This window comes from Salarias fasciatus, chromosome 23 (genome assembly GCF_902148845.1).
Source record: "Salarias fasciatus chromosome 23, fSalaFa1.1, whole genome shotgun sequence".
Taxonomy (NCBI): Eukaryota; Metazoa; Chordata; class Actinopteri; order Blenniiformes; family Blenniidae; genus Salarias; species Salarias fasciatus.
In genome coordinates, this window is record NC_043766.1 from 28,596,660 (window position 1) to 28,618,279 (window position 21,620).

The following is a 21,620-nucleotide window of genomic DNA, read 5'->3' on the forward strand; positions in this document are numbered from 1 at the left end:
TCCAAGTACACGACCGTTTTCAATGTCTACTATTTTAAGTCATGAGTAATCTAACTAATAACTTTTCCAAGCTTACAACCCCATTACCCTTACTGACAATATTATGAGCCATGGTTTTGTTACTATTGTTCACTGCTTTCGGCTTGGTTTTTTTCTCTGTTGGAATCCATCTGAGCTGGCGGGACGTAAAGTTTGTGTACAGTAAGAAGGAACTGTGTTGATAGAAAGTGCATCACGTGACGACAGGGCCACGACTCCTGTCACCCACCTCATTACGCTCAGAATGTAATAATGCCGATTTCACTGGCAGAACTTTTGGCCTTATGGTGAGTGAAAACAGCTTTTTTTAATGAGCCAAAAATGGCTTCCCCCCAAAGTTCTGAGTGAAATGAAATGATTATCACTGTCTTAGTAAAAAGAACCAGAGGTAGACCTGGCCAGGTGTCAACACACAAACACCTCTGCAGTGGCACGTATATGAAAAGGCATTCATCAATTTTACATTTTCTGATCAACTTTTTCATTTTTTATGCATTTAGCTGAGATGAAACAATGCAATTACACGAAAAGCCTAATTTACAACACAACAATCACAACAGAGTCATAATCAATACAGAGCAGTTTGCTCAACTTATGAAATCATTCATATTGTATTTTTGTTTGTAGATTGTTGCCAATATTGCCCAACAGGAAGAGTTCACTTGAAGCACAGTGTCATATATGCAGATGTATGTGCTGTTTGAATTTACCCTTGACGCAGTTGAGAGGAGCGCACGTCTCTATAGACCTATATCTAGAGTTCTATATATATAGGTCTATGCTGTAAGCCGGAGCTACGGAAGCCTGCTGTGTGTTTGTGACAGCTGATGCTGATGCATGTTTTTTGTGGATGCCTGCTTGAAAATAAACATCTTATTTCGCTCCCAGAACGCCTCTGGAACTACTTCAAACATATTACATGGTGTCAGAAGTAAAAACGCTGGATTTACCTGCAAAGTAAGGAGTCAAGATGGCAAAGTTTAACCCGCCTTCGAACTTTTCATTCGACAAACCAAGTGAGTGGCCGGAATGGCGTCAGCGCTTCATGCGGTACAGAACGGCTACGAAGCTGGACAAAGAAGATGGCGCCGTCCAAGTGAGTTGTCTAATCTACTCAATGGGAAATGAGTCTGAAAATATTTTCCGCTCCTTTGTCTTCACTTCTGCTGCACAGCAAGATGACTTTGATGTGGTTTTGGGCAAATATGACGAATATTTTGTTCCAAGAAGAAATGTGATACACGAACGTGCGTGTTTCCATCAACGTGTACAGAGGCCTGGTGAGAAGGCAGAAACTTTCATCAGGGCATTGTATGACCTCTCTGAGCATTGTGAATTTGGTGCAAGCAGGGAAGAAAATATCCGCGATCGCATTGTTGTGGGGGTGCTGGATAAAGATGTCTCTCGCAAATTGCAGCTGACCAAAGACCTCACATTAGCGCTGACTATTGAGACAGTCAGGCAGGCTGAAGAAGTGATGGCTCAGATCAGCATTCAAGGCGGAGCAGCCGGGGCGTCAGGCTCAGTCCAAGAGGTAGCACAGAAGCAAGGCAGACACACCAATCGTTCCCTGAAGTCAAGAGGAGGAAATAAGTGGCAAGGTCAATGTGGACGATGTGGAAAAAAGAGGCACAATGAAAATGAAACCTGTCCAGCCAAAAAGTCAACGTGCAACAAATGCGCAAAAGTTGGACATTGGGGCTCAGTGTGCAGAAGCAAAAAGTCAGTGAGAGAAGTGGTCGCAGAACCACCAGAACAGCAGCAGTCACAGGCGTATTTCCTGGGCGCTGTAACGAAAGCAGAGCCAACAGCAGAACAATGGGTTGTTGAGTTGCTAGTGGGATCCACACCAGTCGATTTCAAGATTGACACTGGTGCTGATGTGACCGTCATCAGCGAGGCGACCTACCATTCACTCACTCCAAACGCACCACTAGAGCCTGCACACATTCCACTAGTGGGGCCTGGAGGCAAGCTAAAGTGCATTGGACGCATTGAGAGTACTGTCACACACAAAAGCAGAACTCTACCCCTCACAGCCTACATTGTCAGCGGACCAACTGTAAACAATCTTCTTGGTCGAGAGACATCTGTGCAATTAAATCTGGTCCGAAGAGTGGACGAAACAGTGCGGAAAGTTGCACAGACAAGCACAGGCGCATACGGCGATCATGGGACGTTGGACACAGACCCTGTTAAAATACAACTGAAAAGTGATGCCCAACCATATGCCGTGTATGCAGCACGTCGTGTTCCTCTTCCAATGCTGCCCAAGGTAAAGGAGGAGTTAGAGAGGATGGAGCGAAATGGCGTCATCAAGAAGGTCACACAACCGACAGAGTGGTGCGCACCAATGGTTCCTGTGCTGAAGAAAGCGACAGGAAAAGCACGCATCTGTGTGGATTTCAAGAGACTGAATGAAGCCGTCAAGAGGGAACACTACATCTTACCTATGACTGACGAGATTACTGCAAAGCTCAGCGGTGCCACACTCTTCACCTCCCTGGATGCAGCTAGTGGATTTTTCCAGATTCCTCTCCACCCTGATAGCTGTAAGCTGACTACTTTCATTACGCCGTTTGGCAGATTCCAATTCAAGAGACTGCCGTTCGGAATCACAAGCGCACCCGAAATTTTCCAAAGGAAGATGATTGAAACGCTTCAAGGTTTGGAAGGAGTGGAAGTCTTCATGGATGACATTCTCGTGCACGGCGCTACCGAAGCAGAGCATGACAGCCGGCTGGAAAAAGTGATGCAGCGCATTGAGGCTGCTGGCCTGAAACTCAACCGTGAGAAGTGCCTGTTCAAGCAGAAAGAGCTGCGGTTTCTCGGACATCTCATTGACCAGTCGGGAGTTCGGCCAGACCCAGATAAAGTGGAAGCCATCCAGCAGCTTGCAGCACCCACAGATGTGCATGATCTGAAGAGAGTTTTGGGGATGGTAAACTATCTCGGTAAATATGTCCCCAACCTCGCAACTGTGGGAGAGCCGCTGTATGAACTCCTGAGACAGAAGAACATGTGGACGTGGGGTGACGCACAACAAGCTGCATTTGATCGCATAAAACAACTGCTCACAACTGCACCAGTGCTCGCGTTCTATGATGTCACAAAACCCACTGCAGTGTCGGCTGATGCAAGCAGCTATGGGTTGGGCGGTGTGCTGCTGCAGCTACATGGTGAACAATGGAAACCTGTAGCGTATTGTTCCAGGCGGCTCACTGAGGCAGAAACCCGCTATGCTCAAATAGAGAAGGAGCAGCTCGCTGGTGTGTGGGCATGCGAGAGATTTGATCGATACCTCGTCGGCCTGAAGCAGTTCAAACTAGTGACTGACCATAAACCGCTTGTGCCTCTCATCAACAGCCGCAGCTTGGACAATGTCCCCATCCGGTGTCAGCGTCTTCTCATGAGGCTCATGAGATTCAATGCAGTGGCTGAGTACGCTCCAGGGAAGACCCTGCTGGTGGCAGACACGCTGTCCCGAAGCCCTCTGACCAACTCTCCCAATGTGAGTGAAACAGATAGCGAAGTCGCCCATTATGTGGAAAGTGTGTTAAGCGCTATTCCAGCGTCCACAAGCAAAATGGATGAAATCAGACAAGCAACAGCTCAAGACGCAGAAATGCTGTCAGTGAAGCAGCTGATTAAGAATGGATGGCCAGATCATTCCCAGAGTGTGCCTGCTGATGCCAGGGCATATTTCCAGGTCAGAGCAGAACTGTCTGAATACAGTGGACTCATCCTGAAGGGGAGCAGGATAGTAGTTCCAAAATCACTGAGAGCGGAGATTTTACACAAAATCCATGAAAGTCACCAGGGACTTGTAAAGTGTAGGGAGCGAGCACAGTCTTCGGTGTGGTGGCCTGGGATCACTACAGAGATAAACAATCTGGTGATGTCCTGTGAGTCATGCTGTGAAACGAGGAGAACCCAGCAAAGAGAACCACTCATCCCTACACCACTGCCTGAGCGTCCCTGGAAGAGAGTCGCGATGGATCTCTGTGAGCATAACCAACACACTTACCTGGTTCTTTCAGACTACTATTCCAGGTTCCTCGAAATCCTGGATCTTCCCTCCACGACCAGCAGTAAAGTCATCCAGAAGATCAAAGGGGTCTTTGCACGCTATGGCATCCCGGATGAGGTCGTTAGTGATAATGGGCCGCAGTTCTCAAGTGCAGAGTTCAAGGACTTCGCAAAACAATTTGACTTCAAGCACTGCACATCCAGTCCTCATCACCCACAGGGAAACGGCCATGCGGAGCGAGCGGTGCAGACCGCGAAGAAAATTCTGAAGCAAGATGATCCACTAATGGCTTTAATGTGCTACAGATCCACCCCTTGCTCCAGCACAGGTTACAGTCCTGCGGAACTGTTAATGGGGAGGAAGATTCGCACTACGCTTCCTGTTTTGGAGAAAACTCTTCTTCCAAAGTGGCCAAACAGGGCTGTGGTCAAGAACAAAGACAGCAAAGAAAAGATCAAGCATGCCTACTACTTCAATCGTCGCCACGGAGCGAGGGCACTGCCTGTCTTGCAGCCAGGAGATGCTGTACTTTCCAAGCTGGATCACGAGAAGTCATGGTCACTGCCAGCGACGGTTCAGCGCGACGGTTCAACGCCAAGATCCATCATCATCACAACATCGCAAGGCACAGAGCTGAGACGTAACCGCCGCCATCTTCAGCCTGCGTCATTTCAACGCCCCACCTTGTCAACATCTGAGGACAACGGAGCAGCACAGTCACATCCTTCTGTATCTGTGACTGATACTGTTCCTGTCAACCAGAGTGTGACTTCATCTGCGACACTTGCACCCAGTCAGACTGTGACCAGGTCTGGGCGCGTCTGCAAGCCGGTCCACAGGATGGACCTGTAGACAATCATGTCTACCTCATGGCCTTTGGGGGGGTGTTCAACACACATGAAAAAAAAAAAAGAAAAAAAAAAGGGGGAAGGTGTGTGTGTGTAAAAAAAAAAAAAAAAAAAAAAAAAAAAAAGAAATACATTTGTATGTTCACTCAAGTTTTGTTAAGTGATTTCATTTGTGAAGTTTTACCAGCTAAAATAAGCTAATTGTGCATTTATGCATGTTTTCAGTTCTTCTTTATTCCTCAATATTACATTGCATTTGGTGTAGCTTTCAAGTGTAGATTCTTCCATTAGTGCTTATTTAGGAAGTATAAATAACACTTCAGAAGGAGGGAGATGTCATATATGCAGATGTATGTGCTGTTTGAATTTACCCTTGACGCAGTTGAGAGGAGCGCACGTCTCTATAGACCTATATCTAGAGTTCTATATATATAGGTCTATGCTGTAAGCCGGAGCTACGGAAGCCTGCTGTGTGTTTGTGACAGCCGATGCTGATGCATGTTTTTTGTGGATGCCTGCTTGAAAATAAACATCTTATTTCGCTCCCAGAACGCCTCTGGAACTACTTCAAACATATTACACACAGTATGTTCAAAAGAGTCCAGTTTTCTGTAGAACAGCTGATATGTGTTATTACACAGAGAAACGTCTTCACCTCCTATCCTCAACACTTATCTCACTGATAAAACTGAGGAGCTCATTCTATTAGTGCTGCTGCATGGTTTTTTGTTTTTTAATTTTACCAAGTTTTTGTTATATGGTATCCTTATTTTCTCAGTTGCAAGCTGAATAATTAGAATTGATGTGCCTGACAGAGACAAAACATTTAGTAACCCAAAGTGCGGTATATAATGATCATTACTGGTTCACACTGATACTGACGTACACCTGCAGTCAGATGAGGTACAGTAACTTTATGTTTGTTCTTACTGACAGACTTTTGACCATGCCACCAGCTATTTGAGTTGCCCCAGCCCTTATAAAGACCTGGTAAATCCACCCCATTGGTCTTGTGCTCAGGTCTATGGACTGGGCTCCTGTCACTCAGAAAATGGGACTTAAAATAAAATGACGTACTGGTCAACAAATCTCTGAACTGTTTGCATTTTTTGATTGATTGATTGATTTTATTTGTTTCATTCTTTTTTAAAAGAAAGAAATGAAAAGGAACAGAAAGAAGTGAGACTTATGATGTCTGCCCCTATCAACATAAAATAAATGACAATTTGTCAAGATTTGTTAACATATCACAAAAAAAAAACAAAATTCAATACAAACATTTCACTTAATCAAAATATAAATACGAAAATTTCACAAATAATTGCAGATCAAATACAACCATTTCCCAAGTGTAAATACAAAAGAAAAAAAAAAACCTTAATGAAATATTTTCAAAAGAAACAATCATTCTAAGTTTGACCATTCTTTAAAACAGAGTCGTACCCTCCCAATAACTGTGCTTTTAAACATTTCTTGAAGATGTGAATGGACTGAGACCTCTTAATTTCACTGTCAAGTTTATTCCATAAACTGATTCCTTTTGTTGTGATGCATCTTTCTTTCAATTTGGTTCTTGATTCCGGTCGTTTGAAAACTTCAGTGCCTCTTAATCTATATTGACTGTCTCGCTTTGCAAATCTATTCTGTAAATTAAATGGTAATTTTTTCCGGTGAGCTTTATACATTGTTTTAAGAAGGTTGAGTTCTACCAATTCTTTCATTTTTAAGGATTTCAATTTTATAAATATTGGGTTAGTGTGGTCTCTCTAACCACTTCCATTCACCACACGAATCGCTCGTTTCTGTATGAGGAAGAGTGGTTCAATCTTGTCATCTTCTGCCACATTATGGTGACAAAAAAGTGACACTTAGCCCAGCTTCAAGACACGGAAATTGAAAACAGAATGAACACAGCAGTGTATTAATCTGAGAAAAGAGGCAAACTGACCACTGCAGGATCCTCGGCGGACTGCCAGCCAGCCCTCGCTTGTGCACACATATTTTATGATGAGCTCTGGCCAGTGGCCCAGATCACAGGTGAAGTGAACCATGTCTCCTTCACGATACTCATCTCTTCTGGTCTCCTCTGCCACGTGAGCGTGAGGAACTTCTGGCAGTGTAGCGCACGCTGAGGAGCAGACAAATTTGATCTCAGGTGATTGAAAACACACAATGACATCGGGAGCTTCTGGAGTCTTTCAGAAGTTGTAGCCTGAGTAACGATCTAAAAAGAAACAAACATTTTTCGAAATTTCACAAAACAAAAAGGAGAAAATGTTTCCAAGCACAGGCTCTGCTGCACAACAGCTGCTAAAACAAAGTCTTGTAGCAAGTAGCATGAAGTTACTGAACTCACAGTAGCACGTTCCCCGACGAATCACCAGCCAGCCTTCACTGGTGCATACATATTTAGAGGTTAGATCTGCTATGTAGCCTGCGTCACACGAGAAGTGGATCACGTCTCCTTCTTGATACTCAGACTTTTTGGTTCCCTCTGATACATGGCCGTGAGGAATGTCTGGGACCTTTGAACACACTGAGAGAGAAAACCCATTTAGAAAGAAGTGGTGTTTAATTACTAACACAAAGAGATAAACAAACTGAAGCAGTTTATCTATCTATCTATCTATCTATCTATCTATCTATCTATCTATCTATCTATCTAACACACATGCATGTACTTAAAGAAGATTTCATGTGTATATGTTCTGAAAATATGAAATTAGGCTTGAAATCTGTTGTTCATACTCTCCCTGTGTACTCTCTGTTTGACTGCACTTGAACCAAAAACTCATTGTTTGTTTTTCCTCAATCAATCCAGGCAGTCCGACTGTCACAGATAAAGAAATAAAATAGTTCATCTCACCATCCAGTGACAGAGAAACATCCACAGTTGCCCACAGTTGGAGGGACAGAAGGAAAGCTGTCAGTTTCATATTTTCTAAGTCAAATTTCAGTTAACTTCTTTTACTGTCAGGTTTGAATCCTGAAGTTGAAAAAGAGGAGATGCAAACATGGACTTCCCCTGGGGAAAGAACAACACGCCCTCTGCACCCTGAATTCAATCCAAACTTCATGTAGACAACAACACTCTCTCATTATCTTTTACAGCCCTTATCCAGAAAATAACATTTAGTATCATCAATAGGGATGCGAATTGATAAGAATTTAGCGATTCCAATTCTGTTATCGATACTGGTTTTTGATACGATTCCTTATCGATTCTCTTATCAATTCTCACTGAGTGACCAATGAAATAATATAAATGGGTGTTGGCATTAATTCTTTAATACCTTTATCCTGAACAGAAGAAAAAAAATCCATTCAACTTGTTGTGCAGTCTCATCAAAAAGAGAAATTAGTTTAAAGGGATTACAGTCAGGTCGGCACCAATCCAAGTCGGCCCTGGCCAACTTGGCACCGCCCCTGGGATACAGTCAAGTCGGCATCAAGCCAAGTCGGCCTTTTTTTTTAATCACGATGCCGACTGCAGTGCGACGATTTGCACAGTTTTTTTCGTGCCGGCTGCGCCACTTCTCCTCACGTAGCAGGCGGGGGACTGGAGGACAAACTGTGTGATTATGGTGACTGACAGGTTAGAGGTGGAGAATGTACCTGGAGCTTCATGTTTGACGTCTTGTTTGAACCGAGTAGCTTAGCTACGAGCGCGCAGTGCGAGCGGCTGTCTGGTCATGTGACCAGATCATGTGACCAGGCGGCTTTTTATTAATCCAGTCGCCTTTCATTATAATTATAACTGTGCAAATCCTGAAGGCAATGCCAGCTGCGACGCAATGATTTGCACAGGTTTGTAATTATAATGCAGGCGACTGGTTTAGTCAAATGCCGCCTGGTCACATGATCTGGTCACATGACCAGACAACCGCTCGCGCTACGCGCTCGTAGCTAAGCTACTCGGTTCAAACAGATCGTCAAATAACTGTGCAAATCGTCGCGCCGCAGCTGGCATCGTGATTAAAAAAAAAGAGGCTTTTGGCCGAGTTGGTAAGCAGCTTACAGTCAAGTCAGCACCGACCAACTCGGCCACTTGAGAGCCCCCCCCGCGAGGCCGACTTGGCTTTGATGCCAACTTGACTGTATCCCGGGGGCGGTGCCGAGTTGGCCAGGGCCGACTTTGATTGGTGCCGACCTGAGTGTATCCCAGTTTAAAGGAGCTATATCATGCAAAATCCACTTTTTTAAGGTTTTAAGCATGCCACAAAGTTGATTTCCCTTTGAAACCACCCCCAAAATGTTATTTGCCTTCGTCCACGCATGTCTGAGTAATCTCTTTCAGTCTGCTGCTCTCTACAGCAGCCCCTCCCTTCAGGTAGAAAACAGCTCATTTGAAAGTCTTCAAACCTAAGTACGTCACAAAAGTTGAACTCCTCCCCACCACTCTTCTCCCACCCCAACCCCGCGCAGACAACATGCCCACTCTCCTCTGACCAGCACGCAGCTGATTAGCATTTCCCACTGAGCCCCCCCCCCCCCAATCAGCGTTGCCGCTTTTTGTATCTCTGATTACGGAGATAAACTTTAACCATCGTCTGAAAGCAACAATCAAACAAGAGCAAGAGTCTCAAGGGTCTGCGCTTGGTGAGTTTCTAACAGGAAAAGATGTTTTCGCGGTTCTTTGCTTGTAGAGAAGCTAAAGCTCAAGAGGGGTGGAGAGGGGGTGGAGAAGCTAACGCATGACGTATTTGTTTTGAAGCTCCGATTGGTTGAAGTACGCTGTCAGTCAAAGTCCACACGGGGAGAGGCGGGATTTTCAGTGAAACAGAGCGTTTTCTCTTCCGGGTATCAGAATTAGCCCCAGAAAATCTTTAATTTCACACAAAATAACTTTTACTTAGCACCAAAAATAAACTATTACCATGTTAATGTCAATAATGGGGTTTGGACGAGCTAAAAAAGCATGATACAGGCCCTTTAAACACTCCTCAAGACTCAAGAGGCCCAATGGCCCTATGCAGAGTTTCTGTATCTTACAAGATACAAAGCAGCTCAGGAAAATCACTAAAAAAGCAGGAAAATATAATACAACATCTAAATCTATTTACAGTGTTTTGCATTCAACTTGATCCTAACTTGCTTTGGACACAAACAAAGAATGCTTCTGCAAAAATTGAACACTGGCAGATTTGCAGTTTTTCTGCAGAAAAACTTTGGAGAGCTTCTTCCTTGAAGCCATGTTGGAAAGCTCAAAGGCAAATTACGCATGGCTCAGGCGGGATGCCAGTGGATGTGTGTCCGATCCGGCTCCGGTATGGAATTATCGCAGCATGGTGCATCTGCGCCTGCTCAAGTAGGTTGCCAGATCTGTCGGTCTTTCAGCCCAAACATAATGTTAAACCTGTTCAACAATAGAAAGCAGCCTGAATCTCCATCTCTTTAGAAAATGCACGTTAAAACCATAAAAACCGTATTTGCATAATAAAAGTCACGTCACAATCAAAGAACCATTTCAATTAACCACCCGATGTGTTCAAAAGAACCCTGATTTAGCAAAAACCCGTCCAATCTGGCAACACAAACCTGCTCTAGTGATAGATCTGTTTTTTTGTGAAATTATGGTGTCTTTTGACTTTCCTACAATGACTAAGTACAAAAGCGTTTGTTATTTTAACGCGTATAATGACTTTCTGGACTACCGGACAGGCCCCTTAGCGGCACTGGAGCCACCCACAGCCGTACTGTGGCTGGTGTGAGCCCTGCGTGAGACCAGCGTTATGCTCCGCGCATGTTACAGCATCATGTGGAACCGATAAGCGGAATCGTCAGTGAGACATAAGCCCCTTTCACACTGGCCAAAAACCCGTTTAAACCCGCTAATAACCGGCTCCTCATGGCAGTGTGAAAGGGTTTAACCGGCATTTAGACCCGGGTCTTTCAATCCTGCAATCGACCCGGATTTTAATCGGGTCGCTGCTATCGGCTTTTAGTGGGAGGGATACATCCGAGAACTTACAAGATGACGTCGACGCAGCGTGGCTACATTAGCGCGCTAGTTGTTGTTTCTGGACAAAGCGTGAGATATCCTTCATCAAGATGACCCAGCATTGGCAAGATAGTGAGACCAGAGAGCTTCTCTTGATCCGCGGGGAAGAGGAGATTCGTCTACAGGTAAAAGGGACTGTGTTCCGCTGCATTGTTTAATTTCCTTTTTGCTCAGTCGCGCTGATGATGTCATCAACGTGGGACACCATCAGCGCGGAAAAACGCAGCGATGCGGCTCGCCCGCAGACGGCTAGACCCGCGTCTGCAGGCAGTGGGAAAGGAGTCTTAAGCCGATTGTTAGCGGGTCGAAAACACGGGTTGACCCGCTAGTTGCAGTGGGAAAGGGGTGATACAAAAAATTGGATATCGAGTCACTGGGAACCAATTCTACTAAAGAATTGGTTCTCGATTCTCATCGCTACTCAACAATACAGAAAATGTACTTCCTCGGGGTAACTTCCTCCTTTCTTCCAGGCTCCTTACCATACATTTCCCTCATTAGAACTTTTTTTCCCCTTGTTTTAAAATGAAGTCCAGAAATTTTGATCGAGTTGTTCTCCGCCAAGCGCAGTTACCTCCCGCGGTACCCAACCTCTTAAGGAAGTGCTAGGTCCCCCCTGGGTAGTGCTAAAAGAAGTTGTCTGAGCTTAGGGCTAGCAACCCTATCTCGTAAAAAGTCAACTTGCTACGGAACCAGCTCAAATTAACAATCTGCAGATCCAGTGAATGGAAGTCATGACGTCAGAAGATGGCTGGAGGAGATTAGCTGCCCAATACTCCGAACGGAGTTGGAGGAACTAAGTCTAAGTAAGTAAGTGCTCTCCGTTCAGACAATTAGGTTTAATGCACCAAGCTTCTCAATCGATATAAAGTTATAAATAACTACTAAATGTTTCAAACATTCTGGGCTCTATTTAAATGATGCAATACAGAAAGACAAAGGACCGCACAGGTTGTGCAGTGGTTATTTTGACAGGTGCAACACATGCAAAGCCAATATTCTTATTTTTGTTGACTGATCAGCTTCGCTTGCACCAGGAGGGTGTGGCCACACACCAGGGGGAGGTGTCAACAGACTCAGCCTTGTACAGTGACAGTTTCGGCCCAAAAGAGTCCAGTTTGGCTGCGTGCAACAGTCTAATGAGGCTGGACCAGTAGAGGAGGGATGGTGCTCTATGTCACGGAGCTGGGTTTCCATGCCCTTGAGCCAGGCATTCAGAGTTTGCAGCTGCCTCTCCGGCATCTGGCTTTGTAAGCAGACCTGTCTCTCCCAGCATCCCCCCGCATCTGTCCCACGAGGAGCTGTCTCCCTGCGTCCTCCACCTCCTTGGTCCCAGGGCCGCCTCCTCCTGCTGCTCGGTTTAATGGAATGACATTGGGCACAGAAGCTGGTTATATTGTAAATAAACAGTTAATCAAACACTTTCACAGCTTTGGTTTTGTCCGGTTAGTTGTTGGGGGTGCTGTGCGTCGGTCCTCCTGTCCTGGCTGGCTGAGGGGGCTCCCCACCTTGGTGTGGGGGTTCCTTTGGTCTGGCAGGGTGGGGGGCCAGGTGCCAGTGTACCCCATGACCGTGTCCATAATGTTTGTATTTCCTGCCATAAATTGCTTTCACTACATAATCCCCCTCTGTCATCATGCTGGATTTGTTTTGCTACTCATCTCAGTTTAATGACGTTGCAAACGCAGGCACATTGCTTAACTGTGACATTGTTATCAGTTGTTTCTTTAAATTAGCAGATATTTTGTGCATAAGATCTTTTCAGCTCTCAAAATATTTGGACGAAGTTGTTGATTAATAAAATACTTATGATGTAATTACCACTTTTTTCCATAGCAGTCCAAGTACTCTGTTACTGAAAAGGTAATTTAATTACAGTAGTGGATTTCTTATTAATAGATTACTTGCCAACACTAATGCCTAATATTTACACCGATTTAACACAAACGGTTTAACCCATTTCCTCTGAATGGGAGTGTGCCCCTGACGTCACAGCAGAGAGAAAGGTGACTAACTACTGCCCAGCTTTATGTTGTATCCTCCTGGCATGATTGGCTAAAACACATCACGGGAGCAACACAACAGCCAAAAAAAAGCAAGAAAGCATCACTCATTCATTCATTCTGATACATTTCTTAATGATATGCTGAATGTTTTGCATGAGGCCATCATGACACTATATGTGGACGGCACAACTTTTCATGTTTCTGCGTATAGATTTGATCAGGCCGATAGCATGCTGCAGCAAGCAGACCTACGCAACTTTTTTACCTCAATAAATGTGTTTCAGAATCCCTGTGTGGGTAAAAAAAGACTTGTCACAATTCACCGGTCCCTCCACTCCCCCCGGTGTCTGTGTCCTGAAAACAACACTTGCAACTTTCAGAGGAGCGAACCCGACTGCATCTCGCGAGAACAAACCTGTTTATGGCACTCAGACAGGAGTACAAGTATAAAGCACGTAAAACAAACATGAAACCCTCGCTAGCGTTACCAACGCCACCCTTAGGTGCGCATGGATGGCAGAACCAAAAAGACAGAAAAACCTTTGTCTGACGAGCAGAAAAAAAGGAAACGGGAGTGGGACGCTCTCTGCACGTGGGGGTGGGGGTGGGGAGTGAGGGTGATGCGGAGAATGCTTCCGACAGTGAGCTTTCATAGGGGACCAGTAGGGGGCGCGCGAGAGCAAAAGTTGCATGGTTCTGCTTAATGTCTTCTGAGCTGAATGTTGTGAGTTGTGAGCTATCTGCGATTTTCATTGTATGCATGAATGTAGAACTTGTATTTTGATTGACAATGGACCCCAGGAAAACTAGTCTCTACCTTTTAGGGATTAAAGCTATAGTGCATAACTTTGAAATGTCTATGAATGTCCGTTTTAGCCAAACCACTACTAGTGGAGATGACAAAATGCAGATTAAGCCAATCGGCTCCTCTAACATATCGCAGGATTTTTCAATATATATAATTCTTGCTTTGCTTGTCGACCGGTAACATTCCCGCCCTGGCGCGCAGGAAATTACGCATTTTACGTCACAACAAGAAGGGAGGGGGAGGACAGGAGGGTCTCATAGCAACAGGCAGAGCTCAGGCAGAATGAGAAAGCGGCATGGCGGATAATCCAAAGAAACGGCCGAGAAAGAGTCCTGAAGTGGATCCTACCACCAAAAAAAACAAGCCTGGATGGTCAGCAGAAGGATTGCTGGTGAAGAAGGAAAGTGACCGACGGAGAAGGCAAACGAGGATTTGTATGGGCGTGGCTTTTTGTCGGTGGAGAGCGTTGAAAGCAGGAAAAAAGAAAACAATAATTACCTCTTCGGAAGAATCCTTCTTTTTTTCACCAGCTGTCCTTATTCACACAGAATAAAAACCGTTTCCAACGGTGATTCACGCTGTGGAAACGCGAATCACCGTGGCAGCGGTTGGGGGGAGAGGGGGGGGGGCACCAGGGACACCTGGGCGTACGTCATGTGGAAGCGCCAGATTTATTGTTGTAAGAACGCAGAATTCCGCTAGAGGGCGACCGAAGTTACGCACTATAGCTTTAAAGGGGATCCTTAAAAAAATAAACTGGCATATACATAACTTAAGTTATCAAAGTTGCCAGTTGTGCTACCTGGCTACTTCAGTCGATCCCTACAAGAGTGTTCAACTTTTATAATGGAAGATGGTTTTTAGTTTAGCAGGTTTGCTGTATGTTCAAAATAAATTTTAAAAAGTTAGTCTAAAACATGTTTAACTTTTTGTTCCTTGGTTCCTGTTGAACCAAATCCATACTGAACTGTGACCCCAACACCAGGATATGTTCTAAACTGTGACTTGTGTATGCTATTACACCTCGAACGTCCAACGAGAGCAGCAGAAAGTCTCTTCTTATGTTAGCCCATGTGGGATTATTAGGTTTTCTCTTTAAAAGTATCTTGAGAAGACTGTATTGAAACTGAAGTGAAAAGATTGTATTGAAACAGGAAAGACCAAGAAAGATCCATGGAAACAAAGAAAGCAAAAACAAGGTTTTCAACACCAACACAAAACCTAAAGAACAAAGACGGGCACAGGACTGTACTTTAGTTTTTATTCCCAATATTTATAATATTTCGCAAATCTCATTATCTTTAAAGAAGTTTAAGAAAACTGATTCCTCATCTCAACAACATTAAAAATGACAGGACCCAAAGATTTTTTTTTCTTTTTTTCTAATAAAACATGCAAAGGCAAACATGCAAGATCACACAGTGCAGTGAAACATTATTCCTGTGTGTTCATGCCACCGAGAGCTTTTCCAATCTTCACTGGCAGGTTGGCAGGCGAATCTCCCCGTCGAGACATCTCACTCGCATGTGGCTTCCTGCTACAGGACTTCCGCTTTTGCATGCAAACTCCATTTCATCATTGTGTTCAGCGTACAGCTTATTCATGTAGGTATATTTAAACCTAATATTATGATTATTCAATGAATTTTTGTTCACTGTGCATGGTTCTGCAAGAGATCACACATAAAGAAGCATAATTATTAGTAGAATACAGTAATGTATACATATGTTTGTGTGCTCATGGGAGAAACCAGACAGAAGAGTGATAACGCCCACACATGCACATGCAAACCTCACACAGACAGGCCCTCCAAGCCCAACCTAGAATTGAACCTGGGACCGCCGTGTTACATGACAGTGCTCATCACTGTTCCCCCTTTGACAAAATGCCCTTTCACAGATGTAACAGAAAGTCAGACTTACTGAGGCATTTCATGTCTCCACTCCATTCTCCATTGACGCAGGTTTTGAATGGTTCACCCTCCATGACATGATAATTCTGACATCTGAATTCAACCCTTTCATCATGGCTGTAGCGGTTTTTCAGAGTTTCTGTGGTGTCACCATTGTCAAGAGGTGGAGGATTCCCACAGTCCACAGGAGCTGCTAGATTTAACCAGTGACACATAAATCACAAGTTTAGCAGGACACGAGTTGCATTTTCACCTTCAGTGAAAATGAAACTTCAGCTCCACCAATTTGCTTCAGAAAAAGTTGTGCACATTGAGATCAGTGGTGGGGCAAGGGTCCTTGGGGGCTCCAAGCAAGAAATTAATTTTTACCCCCACCCCATGCATGCTCACCGAAAAAAATAGCTTTTTTGCACACAATTTGCACCTAGCAGGGGCCCCCTAAAAGCTGGGGCCCCAGGCAAATGCCTGGTTTGCCTGTTGGCACACCCAGCCTCCGATTGAGATAATTGACATGTAGAGTAATAACATTTTTTTAAAAATCTTAATTGATACCTTTTTCAGTTTTCTTCAAACATAACCAATCGACCTGAACAGTGGCATGCAGAACATAATTTGTATGAAGAAAAATCTGAATGACTGAAGAAAACATGAGGTACAGACAATTTAAACACACAAAAATGTACAAAGGCTGCAGTGTACATTGAATTTACTGTAATTTTTTTTCATTGCTGCACTGATTTATAAGCTGACAACAATAGCAATATGAAGTCAAAACCCAGCAAATACAACATCAATAAAGGATGACAACATTTTGAGAACGCTGTAAAAAGTGTGTTAAATTGTCCATCTGTAAGCACATTATCTCTTCTTTCACACGGTGAATGAAGGAAGGAGGCTGAGCTTTTTTCCATTCGTCGATTTTCAGCCTTCGGACCAACAGAAATGAGAAGGCAACTGCATTTGCCTGAAATGATGTTACACCATGCTGGGATGGGAGAGCAACAAAAACTGTTGTTAGAGGTCTGGGATCTCTTGTTTTGTTGCAGACCTCGGTGAAGGCTTAGAAAGTTAAAAAATATATTCATAGATTAAATATCCATTAAAGGTGCTGTGGGCAGGATTTTGCTAGTCAATGCTAATTTTTCTGTGTTTTCTTTGGATTAAATGTTAGAGTATCCATTGATAATCCTTTAGGAGTGTAGCATAATTGCACTACAGCGAGGGCGCAGCATTTCCACCTGTCTCTGTTCTGAGCTGAAAAGGAATCTCCACCGCTCCCGGTATCTTTGACCAATCAGAAGAGCCCATGAGGCTCTAACCGTGATTGATCGAGGGGCGTTCGTCACACATTCTTGTGGGAGGGGCTTAACTTGCGTAAGGGCGTGATGTCAGAGAAAACAGGACAGGATTGGCAGTGCTGGGTTTCAAATCGCCATCTTAGATGGGTCAAATTGCCATCTTGCTTAGGTAACCCTAAGCAAGATGGCGGAGATGCCGAATCCTGCCTACAGCACCTTTAATTGTCCAGAATATCTCATGGGACTACATACAGGAGCAAAACATATGGCTCACAGGGTGGGTTTACATGGGATTTTTAATTCCTCTTCAATTTCAAATAAAAGTTAAATCCACTTTAAAAAGATCGTGTAAACATCTTTTTCTGAATGAAACATTTATAAAACTTAATTATTTAGTTATTTAAAGGTCTAATCAACTGCAATGAAGACTAGAATATTTAACCACATGGCTGTCAAGAGCAGTTAAGATGGCGGTGAGGCACGCAGTACTGTTTAAAGATATTGTTATATTTGCTAGAATGGGCAGCATGTTTCTATTTTTTTCATGATTTAACTGCTTCCATGGTGTTATTTCATTAAGTTTTATTGGTGTGTATGCTAAGAAATTGTGTCAAAAAAATTGGGTAAATATCAAAATGTTCAGTAAAATTAAGTCTATTAATGTTGTGTTGAAGGTTATTCAGTTAAAAAGTTTAAAAGTTATATCCATTTACATGATTTGCGAAGCACAAGTCCAGAAGTATACTTTACAGTATTTGAATGAAATGCATATCAAGTGCAGACATTGTCATAATGTTATTTTATGTAAATTTTGGGAAAGTAACTTCAAGAGATGTAACAAATTAGTTTATGTTGTGCAAGGGAAACGGTGTGAGAGAAACACATGTTTTGTGGACTTTTGAATATGTCTTTGAAGACAATAAGAAACAGTGATTTACTGGTTACAGATGAAAACGGACAATATGAATGGACAGTAAATGACATGACATGCTTAATAAAGACAGTCAAGTAATCCGGGGGATGGAGCAGCCACAACTCCTATGTCATCATTTCAGCTACATATAGCTGTTCACGGGAGCCGCAGCCCAGTACCCGTAACACACTTAAAATAAAACGACGTACTGGTCAACAAATCTCTGAACTGTTTGCATTTCAATATCTTGTCATCTTCTGCCACATTATGGTGACAAAAAAATGACACTTAGTCCAGCTTCAAGACACGGAAATTGAAAACAGAATGAACACAGCAGTGTATTAATCTGAGAAAAAAGGCGAACTGACCACTGCAGGATCCTCGGCGGACTGCCAGCCAGCCCTCGCTTGTGCACACATATTTTATGATGAGCTCTGGCCAGTGGCCCAGATCACAGGTGAAGTGAACCATGTCTCCTTCACGATACTCATCTCTTCTGGTCTCCTCTGCCACGTGAGCGTGAGGAACTTCTGGCAGTGTAGCGCACGCTGAGGAGCAGACAAATTTGATCTCAGGTGATTGAAAACACACAATGACATCGGGAGCTTCTGGATTCTTTCAGAAGTTGTAGCCTGAGTAACGATCTAAAAAGAAACAATTTTTTTTTCAAAATTTCACAAACAAAAAGGAGAAAATGTTTCCAAGCACAGGCTCTGCTGCACAACAGCTGCTAAAACAAACTCTTGTAGCAAGTAGCATGAAGTTACTGAACTCACAGTAGCACGTTCCCCGACGAATCACCAGCCAGCCTTCACTGGTGCATACATATTTAGAGGTTAGATCTGCTATGTAGCCTGCGTCACACGAGAAGTGGATCACGTCTCCTTCTTGATACTCAGACTTTTTGGTTCCCTCTGATACATGGCTGTGAGGAATGTCTGGGACCTTTGAACACACTGAGAGAGAAAACCCATTTAGAAAGAAGTGGTGTTTAATTACTAACACAAAGAGATAAACAAACTGAAGCAGTTCCACATCTATCTATCTATCTATCTATCTATCTATCTAACATACACACATGTACTTAAAGAAGATTTCATGTGTATATGTTCTGAAAATATGAAATTAGGCTTGAAATCTGTTGTTCATACTCTCCCTGTGTACTCTCTGTTTGACTGCACTTGAACCAAAAACTCATTGTTTGTTTTTCCTCAATCAATCCAGGCAGTCCGACTGTCACAGATAAAGAAATAAAATAGTTCATCTCACCATCCAGCGACAGAGAAACATCCACAGTTGCCCACAGTTGGAGGGACAGAAAGAAAGCAGCCAGTTTCATGTTTTCTAAGTCAATTTTCAGTTAACTTCTTTTACTGTCAGGTTTCAACTGATGTTGAAAAAGAGGAGATGCAAACATGGACTTCCCCTGGGGAAAGAACAACACGCCCTCTGCACCCTGACTTCAATCCAAACTTCATGTAGACAACAACACTCTCTCATTATCTTTTACAGCCCTTATCCAGAAAATAACATTTAGTATCATCAATACAGAAAATGTACCGCATCTTGGTAACTTCTTCCTTTCTTCCAGATTCCTCGCCATACATGTCCATTATTAGAATTTTTTTTTTCTGGTTTCTTATTTTAAAAATAAAGTCCAGAATTTTTGATCGAAATAAATTAAACTCAGTCGGGGGGGGGGGGGGGGGGGGGGGGAATTTACTCTGGCTGAGTCCTTTAATGGATGGGACCGAGCCAGTGCAGGGAAGGGACTTTCCAAAAGTAAAATAAATCAACTTAAATCACCAAACTTGTGGCAAACACACACAAGGGAATACCCCCACCACCGGAAAAACAAGAAACAAGATGGAGGGATGCCACCACTAGGTAACCAGCACCTCCACCACCGGCTTCCAGACACTACAAAGGGAAGGAAATGAAACACCTAGTGAGGCTGTAATCAACACACCAAACCACAATTAACAAAAAGATACACGTCAACACATATCACTACCACTGGCGATTGCTCTAAGACTGCAAGGGAAGCTCAACTTCCCCTAATATGTCAAAAAATAAGTGATCCAGTATTTACTGTTCTGTGTACATTTCATTGACTAAATATGTGCAACAACGCATTCATCTTTTGTTTGGAATCAGCTACTCATCACATGTAGCCGACTCGGCTTTTTTCTCACTCATCTTCGCAGCAGCACGGCACTTTAAACAGTCGGACGCTGCTTGTCTACTGACTCAATGGGGAAGCTCGGGTTGTTCCAGTGTAGTGAAACTGGATGGTCACTGGATAAATGCTGGGCTTGTCCCACCCATCGCACACCTGGGTGTGCCTGGGGCTCTATGGGGCAGTGGGCTGGCCTGGACGCTGGGCTTCTGCATGGTGACTGGATGGTCTGTCTGAAGCTTGATTGACAGCGAAATGAGCAAATCAGCGATCTTGAAGTAAAAAGATGCACCGAAGCGCTTCTCAAGTTTTCATTCTGTTGTTCTGAGTTTTTCCCGAGGCTTTACTAATCCTCAGAGACTTTTTGTTTTTGAAAAAGGACTAGCGTTGTGTTTGTGTTGTGTTGTGTTTTAGGTCATTCTGTGATTTCTGTCCCCAACCAGCAGCAGCAGCTGCGGAGCTTCTCCCCGTCACTCACTCTCAGGCGCTCACACAGCGCTGTAGCCTCGTACAGCGGCTCCAGCCTACATTCATCACCATGTTCCTGGAGGATTTCCTCGAAGAAGAAGCCTTCAAGCTGCTTCTCCTGCTGCTGCTGCTGCCATCTGGCTGCTCTTCCATGCGTGGGGCTTTACTGGGGTTGCTTGGCACTGCCTCTGCTTCCTCAGGTGTGGTCCTTCTGCTCAGTAACATCTCCATCTTCTCCACCTCTTGGGTCAGAGCATCCTTGGCATGCTTGATGCTCTCTGTATCTGGGAAGTATCTGAAACAACAATGAAAAATATTAAATGTCTTATAACCCTTTCACACTGCAACTAGCGGGTCGACCCGTGTTCTCGACCCGCTAATAATCGCCTTTTGAGTCCTTTCACACTGCCTGCAGACCCGCATGCTGGCGAGCCGCGTCGCTGCGTTTTCCTGCGCTGATAGTGTCTCGCGTTGATGACATCATCAGCGCGACGGAGCAAAGCGAAAGTAAACAACGGACTAGAGCTCAGTCCCCATTACCTGTAGACAGATCTCCTCTTCCCCACGGATCCAGAGGAGCTCTCTGGTCTCGCCATCTTGCCAATACTGGGTCATCTTGACGAAGGAAATCTCACGCTGTGTTCAGAAACAACAACTAGCGCGCTAACGTAGCCACGCTGCGTCGACGTCATGACGTAAGTTACCGTGTCGACTCAAGCCTGCCTTTCACACTCCCTTTCACCCCTCCCGCTAAAAACCCGCGTCGATTGCAGGGTTGAAAAACCCGGGTCTAATGCAGAGTGAACGCTTTCACACTGCCATGAAGACGCAATTAATTAGCGGGTTTAAACAGGTTTTTTGGCCAGTGTGAAAGGGGTATCATAAACAACCTCCTCCATAGTAGCTTTTAGCAATCAATAACAATGCAATATGTATTGACTCAACAGTGACTATTTTCTCTAGTAAAGCCCACTGGTTAGCTGAGAGGGTCACTGGCAGGTCATGGTCAGCTCCATATGCTGAAATTGCCCTCTTTTGCTCCAGTAAACTCTCAACCATGTAGTAGGTCAGGGGTCGGCAATTAGATTTGGCAGCGGGCCACTTTTTTTGTTGGGCAC

At 44.1% G+C, this 21,620-nt stretch overlaps 2 protein-coding genes across 2 annotated transcripts; both read right to left on the bottom strand.

Moving 5' to 3' along the window:
- Nucleotides 1-6,785: 6,785 nt before the first annotated feature.
- On the bottom strand, nt 6,786-7,991 carry LOC115381283 (complement factor H-related protein 5-like). The gene is made up of 4 exons (XM_030082569.1): nt 7,784-7,991; nt 7,274-7,453; nt 6,888-7,045; nt 6,786-6,794 (listed from the first exon to the last, which is right to left on the bottom strand). Exons 1-4 carry the CDS (start codon nt 7,851-7,853, stop codon nt 6,786-6,788), a joined length of 417 nt encoding a protein of 138 aa, XP_029938429.1. The 5' UTR covers nt 7,854-7,991.
- Nucleotides 7,992-15,160: 7,169 nt separating this feature from the next.
- On the bottom strand, nt 15,161-19,209 carry LOC115382167 (complement factor H-related protein 2-like). Its single transcript, XM_030083844.1, has 5 exons — nt 19,125-19,209; nt 18,632-18,811; nt 18,224-18,403; nt 15,655-15,837; nt 15,161-15,398 (listed from the first exon to the last, which is right to left on the bottom strand). Exons 1-5 carry the CDS (start codon nt 19,192-19,194, stop codon nt 15,208-15,210), a joined length of 804 nt encoding a protein of 267 aa, XP_029939704.1. The 5' UTR covers nt 19,195-19,209; the 3' UTR covers nt 15,161-15,207.
- Between the last annotated feature and the right edge of the window lie 2,411 nt (nt 19,210-21,620).

What these genes read in the sequence shown, in the direction of transcription:
- LOC115381283 (XM_030082569.1), bottom strand. Translation starts at nt 7,853, where the DNA reads ATGAAACTGACAGCTTTCCTTCTGTCCCTCCAACTGTGGGCAACTGTG. An exon ending in TGTTTCTCTGTCACTGGATG is followed by an intron (nt 7,454 to 7,783) that starts GTGAGATGAACT and finishes TTTCTCTCTCAG; the next exon opens with TGTGTTCAAAGGTCCCAGAC. An exon ending in TCGTCGGGGAACGTGCTACT is followed by an intron (nt 7,046 to 7,273) that starts GTGAGTTCAGTA and finishes TCTGCTCCTCAG; the next exon opens with CGTGCGCTACACTGCCAGAA.
- LOC115382167 (XM_030083844.1), bottom strand. Translation starts at nt 19,194, where the DNA reads ATGAAACTGGCTGCTTTCTTTCTGTCCCTCCAACTGTGGGCAACTGTG. An exon ending in TGTTTCTCTGTCGCTGGATG is followed by an intron (nt 18,812 to 19,124) that starts GTGAGATGAACT and finishes TTTCTCTCTCAG; the next exon opens with TGTGTTCAAAGGTCCCAGAC. An exon ending in CCGCCGAGGATCCTGCAGTG is followed by an intron (nt 15,838 to 18,223) that starts GTCAGTTCGCCT and finishes GGTTAAATCTAG; the next exon opens with CAGCTCCTGTGGACTGTGGG.